The 11,285-nt window shown below is 33.2% G+C and overlaps 1 protein-coding gene across 1 annotated transcript; it reads right to left on the minus strand.

The window, feature by feature from the left end:
* Window positions 1-1,455: 1,455 nt before the first annotated feature.
* LOC128202123 (uncharacterized) lies at window positions 1,456-10,800 on the minus strand. Its single transcript, XM_052901276.1, has one exon. The coding sequence runs from the start codon at window positions 8,439-8,441 to the stop codon at window positions 3,186-3,188; it is 5,256 nt and encodes a 1,751-aa protein (XP_052757236.1). The 5' UTR covers window positions 8,442-10,800; the 3' UTR covers window positions 1,456-3,185.
* Window positions 10,801-11,285: the final 485 nt, after the last annotated feature.

The following is an 11,285-nucleotide window of genomic DNA, read 5'->3' on the forward strand; positions in this document are numbered from 1 at the left end:
GACCCCGCTGAGTTGAAGATTATGATTTTTTTTTTAATTTAGTTATTCCTAGTTCCTTATTCAATTTCCGTATTTAATTAAAATTTTTTATTATTATTTATTTATTTATTCTTTTTTTGTTACAGGATCTCATTGAACCGTTCCAGAAATACGTGAAGCCAACAAAATGGCTGAGTGGAAAATTGCATCAAATAAATCGATTATTCAATTAAAATACTGTTTATAATTACTCCTCTCCATCCAAAGGTTGGCTGCAAGAGATCGCTCTTAGCGATAAGGTCGCCCATTGTTGTCTCACTGTGATCATTTCTTGTAATTGTTTGTATCTATAATAAGTTTACTATTGTAATCTTATGGAGGTAACAATAAAGAGTATCTATCTATATATATTTTTATATATTCTATTTTGTTTTTTTTTTTTTGTATTTTATTATTATAATTTTCATCGTCATTTTATTACCTTTTAACTGTCCACTGCTGAAGTCTCACCCTTAGATATTTTGGCCAGTAGTTGCCACGCTTGGCAGGCGGATTGGCAACCGCAGTTAGGCTTTGGAGATGTTTTAAGAGACGATGCTGTCCATCCCTCGCGCTCCCTTAGTCGCCTCTTACGACACCCACGGGAAAGGAAAAGGTGACCCGTTCTATGCTATCTATATACTTATTGCCACAACAAACAAACACACTTTTACATTTATCAACCGACTTCAAAAAGGAGGTTCTCAAATCGGTTGTATTTTTTTTTTGTTAGGTTACCTCATATCACAGTTCTAAACAGATTTGGATTTTTTGGTATCTGAAATTGATAATATCTTTTCAGATAATACTTATAAATTATTTACTTACAAATTGGTCTCATAGAAATTCTATCAAAATCGATACAGTAATTTCATTTTTTAGATCGTAATTTTTATCACAATTTTAATTTAATTTTTAATTTAGGTTTTATCACAATTGAAGTCGTATTTTTTCGTTAAACACAATCTTTTATTATTATAATATTAGTAAGGAAAATAATAATAATAAAACTACAAATATTTATGTATTTTTTTTATGTTTTATTAAATAAATTCTGATATATACAGTCACAACACTATATCAACAAACATACAAACAAAACGGAATATGCTGCTGACACACCGGCGGATGACAATTCGAGTCTCTTTACCGCTCCAAAAATATCTATACGCATTTCCATAGCTATTCAGCGTGGAAATGCAGCAAGTCACCTAGGTACCCTACCAGCTGGCAGTGATGTCAAAGAAATTTTTTTCTTTAAATAATTAAATTAAATTATTAAAAATTTTTAAGGACTTGTGGTGTATATGTAATAGATAGATTATATTTTTTTATATATTTGTTATAATATATATATATATATATATATATATATATATATATATATATATATATATATATATATATATATATATAACATAACAAATCAGTAGGTTTTACAAAATATTAGTAAACCTGTATAGGGCAAAATGTAGCCACTCGCATAAATTCACCCCATTTATAACATATCAAATTTCATACTTTTATAGTGAAATTATGCTTCGTTTAATATTGATTTATTTCTTCTCTTTTCATTTTAATTATTATAATAATATTGCCAACTTTAAAACATCACCAAAGTCTAACTGCGGTTACCAACCCGCCTGTCAAGTGTGGCAAGTACTGGCAAAACCTCCCTTATGGAGGAGGATATGTTCACCTGTGGACAATTAATGACTAACAGAATAAAATAATAGTATCTCACATACAAACAATTTGTATCAGGTTGTTATAAGGTTATAATAAGGTTGCCTTATTGCTGAAAACAATTTTAAGGTCACACAACGACACAATCATTCCGCTGATATGACGGCAGCATTACAAACTTATTCCACAATTTCCTTACATGAATTCCGAGACATAGATAACACCACGTATTAATTAAAAATTAAATATAATTAATTAATTATATAAATAATTATATAAAATTAATTTAATTAATAATTTTAACAATAAGAATATTTAATTAATTTAAATTAATATAATTTAAAAAAACAATTGAGCTATCCCAAACGGTGTAGTGAATTAATTTGGATATAAAGAACCTAAACAGTTACGTACAGTGCGGTTTCGAAGGAATTTTTCCCTCGCGAACGCTCGGGCTGTGGAAGGAGCTACCTGCTGAGGTTTCCCTAGAGACTACAGTATAAAATGAACTATATAAAAAAAGTCACGGTTTGACTTGAGAATATCTTTACTTTTATATATCAAAGGTGGCAAACAAGCATACAGCCCGTCTGATGGTAAACGGTCACTGTAGCCTATGACCACTTGCAACACTAGGGGTGTCTAAAGGAAATGTACCCTTTTTGAAGAACCCCATACTGTAGTCTGTAGGAAAAATTTGGAAAATTTCATATAATTAATATTACATTATTTTTATTTATCATGAGCGAATATTAAGCATACGGTTCGCTCAGTAAAAGTAGCTCTTTTATTATTAATTTTTAATTAATACAATAACAATAATAAATCTTTTTCACAATATAAAACAAACACGTCACTGTTTAATCAACATAGGTGTTTACATCATTTCTCATTAATGTTCCAAATATGATATTTATACCATTACTCATTAATTTTCTAAAGATGGTGTTAACACCATTTCTCATTAATGTTCCAAATATGATATTTATACCATTACTCATTAATTTTCTAAAGATGGTGTTAACACCATTTCTCATTAATGTTCCAAATATGATATTTATACCATTACTCATTAATGTTCTAAAGATGGTATTAACACCGTTTCTCATTAACGTTCCAAATATGATGTTTACACCATTTCTCATTAATGTTCCAAAGATGGTGTTAACACCGTGTTTGCGCCTTTCCTTTTTGTGTGTATAAATTTATGGGTGCAGGAACTCTTCAATAACTCGTTTATTGTTACTTTTGTGAAATATGAGTTTATTATACGAAATATTATTAGGATCAATCATTGCTAATTACAGAGAGCGAGCGAGTCAAGTTCATGTCTATCACCGCAGTAGCAGACCGTTGAAGTCTCACTTCACTCCGTTGACGTTTTATCTATTTTACTCAATAGATGGCACCAACATGGCCCCGCCTTTGAAAGCTGCAGGTATACAGATTTCAACATAGACAGGATCGTCTTTCTCCTCCTTTCATTCTGCATCTGATGGCTGAGGTGGAAGCGGACATATTTTGGAAGTGGCACGTTGTATGATACCAGTTGCAGTGCGAATCTCTGCCACTCGGGATACTCCATCCTTGCCTGGAAAAGTGCGCAGAATTCGACCCATCCGCCATTTTAGTGGTGGTAGGTTATCTTCTTTGATGAGAACTAATGTGTCTTGGCCGATATCTGGCTGCTGTACCTTCCACTTCGTTCTGGTTTGAAGCTCCGATACGTACTCCTTAGACCAGCGTTGCCAGAAATGTTGCCTCATTTGCTCTATACGGTCATATCGCATCAGGCGATGAGTTGCAGTAGACGTCAGGTCTTTGCAAGGAAGCGCGGTCAGAGGCCGCCCGATAAGAAAATGTGAAGGAGTAAGGGGAAGGAAATCATTAGGATCCGAGGACAATGGGTACATAGGACGAGAATTTAGGATAGCTTCTATCTGTGTTAGGACAGTCGTAAATTCTTCAAAGGTTAAGTTACTATTGCCAACAACTCGTCTAATATGGTGCTTACAAAAGCGGACCCCTATCTCCCATAAACCACCGAAATGAGGAGCATACGGCGGAATGAATCGCAATTTAATACCATTGTTTGTAGTGAAATCTTCGATTTGAGTAGCATTTTCATTTAGAAATAATGACAATTCTTTCTGTGAACCCACAAAAACTTTTCCATTGTCACTAAATATTTCTATCGGCTTACCGCGACGAGAAATAAAACGTTTTAAAGCGAGTAAATAATCATTTGTAGAAAGACTAGATACTAATTCCAAATGTATAGCACGAGTGGTAAAACACACAAATATACAGATATAACCTTTCATAAGTGCAGCACCTCGTCCTCTGCGATTCAGTATCATCACCGGTCCGGCATAGTCGACGCCACAACGCATGAAAGGGTAACCTGGTTCTAAACGTTCAGACGGTAAGTCGCCCATTATTGGCGTTAAGGTTTTCCCTCTCATGCGTACACATGTAACGCATTGCCGTACAACTTTCCTAGCTAGGTTTCGACCCGCGAGTGGCCACCAATTTTCTCGAATTGTAGATAAAAGTAATTGGGGTCCCGCATGTAGTAACCTTTTATGTTCATCTCTAAACAAAAGTGTACTAAAATAATTTTTACTTGAAATTAATATTGGGTGTTTTTTATTATAATCGAAGTGACGTGAGTTACGCAATCTGCCACCAACTCTAATTAGGCCACTTTGATCTAGAAATATGTTGAGACCGGACACTTTATTCGATTTGGTTTGATTTAATGGTAATTGTTTTAGTAAGCTGTCGTATTCATCCGGAAATGATTGTATTTGCTCAAGTCGAGCTAGCATTGTTATTGATGCGCTTAACTCATCCACCGACAACGAACCAGTTGTACGCAGGTGCTTGGGCGACCGTATGTTAGTTATGAATCGCAACACATAAGCACCAGTACGTTTCAAACGTTCGAACGAAGAGAATCGTGAAAAGTTGATAAAACTATCTTTTATGTTTGAAGCAGCACATACAATTTCATTTTTTACTTCTGGTAGCTCTATAGAAGTATAAGTACTATGGTCAACTTTACAATTAAATTGCCGACCGTGTAAAAATGTAGGACCGTGCCACCACAATGTACAGTCAACAAGTATATCGAGATAGGCACCCCTAGACGCGAGATCGGCCGGATTATTTTTGCCATTAACATGCAACCAAATTGCATCACCCGTTAACTCATTTATTTCAGTTACACGATGTTGTACGAACGTTTTCAACAAATGTGGTGACATACGAACCCATCCCATAACTATAGTCGAATCTGTCCAAAAATAGACCTTATCGAATTTAAGTCTAAGTGAGGACACGATTTTTTTGTATAATCTGGCACCTAACAATGCGCCGCATAGCTCCAGTCTCGGGATGGTGACAGGTTTAATAGGTGATACTTTACTTTTGGCGCATAATAATTTAATTGTTACTGGGGAATTTATGTTCTTATTATAAGTACGAATATATGCGCATGCACCGTATGCATTCTGAGATGCATCCGTGAATATATGTAATTCCTTTATTTCGTTATTATCACTCATTATATAACGCGGAATTCTTAATTCGTGTAAAGATTTTAATGAATTAATGAATTTTTCCCAATTTAATTTTATATTTTCTGGAACCGTGTCATCCCAATGAATTTTACACAACCATAGGTGTTGTAATAATATTTTTGCAATAATAATGACCGGTGTCAAAAGACCAAGTGGATCATAGATCTGCGATAAAATAGATAAAATAGTTCGCTTTGTGACTACGTGTGACTCAGTGATTGCGGTAGTGAAATGTAACTCGTCGCTAGTGTTGTACCAACCTATACCGAGAGTTTTATTCTGACAATGATCGCCCGTACATAACTCTTTAGAACTACTCGTTTTTACATCGTGACTAAATGTCCATTTTCTTAGTGTAAAACAACCTGATGATAACACTTGCGATACTTTATTGCATATCTCCAGTAAAATCTGCTTATCATCGTGACCGGTAATTAGGTCATCGACATAGAAATCTTCGTTTATTATCTTAGCAATCATATCATCACCACACTCAATAGCCAATTGTTTCAGACAACGCATGCTTAAGTACGGCGCTGACGCAGTTCCATATGTAACCGTATTTAACCGGTAAATGGACAGGGGATCTGAAGGATTCTCTCTCCACACAATTAGTTGTAAATTTCTTTGATCCGTTTGTATTAAGATTTGCCGAAACATCTTTTCAACATCGGCGGAAGCTACAAATTTGTACTGTCTAAATCGCAATAGTATTGAAAAGATATCGTTTTGAAGAGGCGGACCGACATACTGAATATCGTTAAGCGATTTGTTCGACGTGGTCACAGCACTAGCATCAAAAACAACACGCAATTTTGTTGTCGTACTGTGCTCACGTAAAACACCATGGTGTGGAAGGAAGTAATACGGTTTATTATATTCATCTACCTTCGTCATATGCCCTAATTCAACATATTCATGTATAAAATCATAATATAATTTTTTATAGAACGGTAATCGTTCCAACTTACGTTCTAGCGATAAGAAACGGGATTTAGCGAGTGCATATGAGTCACCGAGATGATCAGCTGACTGTTGTAAGGGAATTCGCACTAAAAATCTACCATCAGCGTTACGTTTAGTAGTCGTATCAAATAAATGTTCGCATGTATGTTCGTCTTCCGTAAATAATTTATTTGTGATAGTTACTTCTTCTAATTCCCAAAATCGTTTTAACTGTGTATCTATCGCTTGCGACAAGTTGCACTGAATAGGATTACCGTGACATGAGCTGTCGGAATGAATGGAACCTGATATTAACCATCCCAATTTAGAATTCTGTAGGAATGGTCCACTCGGCAACCGAATTCTATTTTCGTATAATATATCCCAAAACAAATCCGCACCTATTAATAAGTCAATTGCAGATGGTTCATTAAAGGTGGGATCGGCAAGTTGAATGTTGTCCGGAATACGTAACGATTTATAATCCATTGGTTTTGACGGTATGGTCGACGTAATGCACGGCAAAACCATACATTGAACTCGCATTTTATAATCGTTTACCTTCGATCGTATATTAACTTCGCATATTTTATTCGACTGAGTGAGTGATTGTCCCACACCTGTAATTCGTATAGTGGACTGTATAGATGATATGTTTAATTGTTGAAATAATTGATTTGAAATGAAAGAATGTTGACTTCCATTATCAAGAAGTGCACGTATTGTAAAACATCTTTTATTGCCGTCGAATATATCAACAAGTGCAGTGCATAACAGAACTTGTTGCATAGGAAATAAAGTCGTATTTAAATCACCCGTATTATTCGTTTGAGAGTGAAGTGCGGTCGATGACCTTCGCGCGTTATCAGCTGGTAGTGAATAATGCGCACGATCAGCTAATGCGCTCGCGACCACCTCGCCGTCCGTATGAATTAAACTATTATGTTTCTTATTGCAACGCTTACAAGCACCAAAAATGCATTCGTTTACGGTGTGCCCAGAACGTAAACAATTTTGACATAATTTTTTGTCATCTATCAATTTAATTCTATTTTTTACAGATAAATTTAAAAAGGATATACAAGTATAAAGTGCGTGGTTTTCACTACACATAATACAGTTCCGTATGCGTTTATTATTCAGTTTACTATTATTTGTTCGCGTTGTAACGTAACTATGTGTAAACTGTGAATGATTCGAATATCTTTTAGAATCGTGTACTGGTTTACGTTCGAGAATAGGTTTATTCGCTAGTACCTTATGATTTACGAGAGTAACCTCTAACATGTCGGCCTTGTTTCTCAAAAAGTTTAACAAATCGTCTAATTTTAATTTATTATTAGGGTCACTGGAAATCGAACCTTTATGATTTTCCCATTCTCGTTCCGTATTTGCGTCTAATTTAGTTAAAACTAAATAAATAACTAAGGTATCCCACGAATCAGTCGGTTCACCTAAAGTTTGAAGGGCACGTAAATTTCGTAAAATCGTATCAATTAGTTTTCTTATTTGCAACGGTGACTCCTTTGTAACAGATGAAGCTGAAAACAGTGATCTCACATGATTATAAACTAGTAAGCGGTTATTATGAAATCTGTTTTCAAGTAGTTCCCAAGCATGATTGTAGTTAGACGCTGTGAACTCTAACGCACTAATTACTTGTAATGCACAACCGCTAAGAGAGGATTTTAAATAATGTAATTTCTGAATGGCATCAAGGTCTGTACGTTCATGAATCATAGTTATATAAGAATTTCTGAATTCTAACCACAAATCGTACGATCCGTCGAAGCACATTAACTTGATTTCAGGTAGCTTTAAAGCTACAGGTTTTGAAATTATGGACTGTGAACAATTGGAATTAGTATTTTTGTCCACCTCTATCAAACATTTTGCAGCGGCGATATTACTATAGTACTGTTCTTCTATTAATTCTCTATATTCTAACTGGTTTTCTAATTCCTTTTTGTCAACGAGTACGTCTATTTGATTTTGAATATCACAATAGTTATTAAAACATTGTGTAATTGTATCGATTCGTAAACTAATTTCTGTGATTTGCATTTTCGTTAACGTTAATGATTTATATTTACTAATATATTTTTCGAACAATGTTAATCTACCCTTCACTGTACCCCGAAGCTTTTTGAGATCATTAAGTTTATGCAAATCAACGAGATTACTGTCTGAAAATTCATCGTCACTCATTTCGGAAGTTTATATAAAAAAAAGATAGAAGTACCTACTTATAATTTAGTATACGTGACGTGGTTAACAAATTTATTTTTTTTTTCTTTACGTCTGGAAATAGGAATCGCTTGATGAAATACACTGTTGTAAATGTTAATGAAGTTTAAACACTGTTAACACAAATTTCGCTTAGGATAAAAGGATACAAAAGGAATGGTGGCTCTGACTGTTTTCCCACTGATTCTTCAGATATTCGGCTACGAAGACCACTTTGTTTGCGCCTTTCCTTTTTGTGTGTATAAATTTATGGGTGCAGGAACTCTTCAATAACTCGTTTATTGTTACTTTTGTGAAATATGAGTTTATTATACGAAATATTATTAGGATCAATCATTGCTAATTACAGAGAGCGAGCGAGTCAAGTTCATGTCTATCACCGCAGTAGCAGACCGTTGAAGTCTCACTTCACTCCGTTGACGTTTTATCTATTTTACTCAATAGATGGCACCAACACACCGTTTCTCATTAATGTTCCAAATATGATGTTTACACCATTTCTCATTAATGTTCCAAAGATGAAGTTTACACCATTTCTCATTAATGTTCCAAAGATGATGTTTACATCATTTCTCATTAATGTTCCAAAGATGATGTTTACACCATTTCTCATTAATGTTCCAAAGGTGGCGCATTCACCATTTTTTTTTTATAAAAAAAAATTCACACAATGATTTAATGCCATTTAAAAAAAATATTTAAATAGTGGCATTTACATCGTTTATTATTAAATGTTCCAATCATAGCGTATACACCGTTTCTCATAAATATACCAATAAACTTTCAAATCGGACAATAGAGGACACTAACAGGAAAACATCAACACCATTATCATACCATCGCCAATATTTACATGATAAAAGTGTAAAAAAAAGCAGTATGTGTTACTGTTACACTGTATACACCATTCAAAAATCATACAAATGGCCAATTATTTATGAAATATTAGTAAATTCTCAAACAGCTTTGAAAAGTACCGTCTCAATTGAACATTGGCCTAGTTTAGGTTTATTTTAAGTCAAAATAACTGAATTTGTCACAATTGACGGCAGTTTTTTTTTTTTTTATGGGACTCAATATTCAATACTTAGATTATATAGATAGAGTGTCTCCATTTTATCGAGCAAGAATGAATGGAGATGTCGGTAGGGGCCGCCCTAGACGGACGTATGTTGACCAAATAGGCGACGTGCTGAAGAAGGGACAAATTAAAAGTACCCGTAACCGGCGAGCGTGTATGAAAAGATTGATGAATGTGGAGGAAGCGAAAGAGGTTTGTTTGAATCGAAGCATTTGGCGTTCCATTGTTTCTGCGCTACCCTAATGGGAGACAGGCGTGACAGATATGTATGTATGTATGTATGAGTGTCTCCATATAATAGCTTTCGAAAAAAGCGGCACAACTTTTTCATAAAATTTTACGTGATAAATAGTTACGAGCGATTCCTTTATAACTTCTATATTTATTTTGTCTTATAATTTTTGCATCTTTTTAATGCGTAAACACTCATTTTATTTATTAAATAATTAAATATAGATACGTCAAGATACATTGTGTGCGTGTGTATATAGAACACTGATAAAAAAAACGAGTCAGCTAATTTGACAATTAGCCGACAAAATGTTGGTCCGTTTTTGAGACTTGATGCCTCTATCTATATAATCTAAAATTCAATTATTAACCGGATTTGTTTAATTTTTGTGTTGCATTGAAACTCATTTGCCAAATTTGAGATAAATCAGTATTTAACATATAGTATGAGTCATTTCTATTCATGGTTAGGTTATTTCATCAAAGGTTCAAAGGTTAATTTAACCAGCTTATTGATTAACAATCCAAAAATATCCGGTTAACGATAGATTATAAAATTTAACACCACATACTCGTACATACGTTTCACAGTTAATTTTAACCAATTTACAAAGTCAAAAGTTTTTTTAACACTCCATTCCATTTTAATATATATATTATATTAATATATGTGATAGCAATATTTAATATAAAAAAAAAAATAACAAATAAAAATTTACTTAAATCCGCGAATTTGCCTACATAGAACAATATCACTGTTAAAAACATAAAGTTTAAACTGAAAGCGTATTTACTGTCCAAGCTTGTGAAAACAGCAGAATATTAATGTAAATATATTGACATTTGTGAACGAAATGTAAAGTATCACACGCAAGCCCAAGAGGTTTAAGTGGTGCTAAAAATCTAGTTTTTATAATGTATTTATGCATGCTAATTAAATAAAAAAAATCATATTATCAGCAAATTTAGAAAATAATTAGTAAAAAAAAATAAGTATAAGTATAAAATAAGTATAAGAAGTAATAAATATAAAAAAAAGACTGTGAAAATCATTTTTACTTTACCCTCATATTCACGACGGTTACGTGTCATATAACATATCACGCCATATTATATTATATTGTACATTATAATCCATCTCTATTTATAATAAAAAGATATCTTAAAACAAAATTAAAAAGAGAAAAAACATATAAAAGAAAACATGTGACGGTATTTTCTTTTAAACTATTTCTATTTTAATTAAAATACAATATAATGAAAGTGGCTTGAAAATTTTTAATACTACAATAGAATCCCGATTATCCGAAAATCGATTATCCGGACTTATATTTCACATCTCTAATTACCGATTCAGAAATGGTATTATGTATTAATAAATAGATATTAAGTATGTAATCCATTATCTATATAGCTCGTAGTTTTTTTTTTTTTTTTTTTATATATATACCGTATTGTTTAAATGACGTGTGTTAAAAACCTTTACATAATGA

Source organism: Galleria mellonella, unplaced genomic scaffold (genome assembly GCF_026898425.1).
Source record: "Galleria mellonella isolate WM207_F2 unplaced genomic scaffold, CSIRO_AGI_GalMel_v1 utg778, whole genome shotgun sequence".
Classification (NCBI taxonomy): Eukaryota; Metazoa; Arthropoda; class Insecta; order Lepidoptera; family Pyralidae; genus Galleria; species Galleria mellonella.

Bases quoted from the DNA above. Each gene is read 5' to 3' on its own strand.
- LOC128202123 (XM_052901276.1), bottom strand. From the start codon at position 8,441: ATGAGTGACGATGAATTTTCAGACAGTAATCTCGTTGATTTGCATAAA.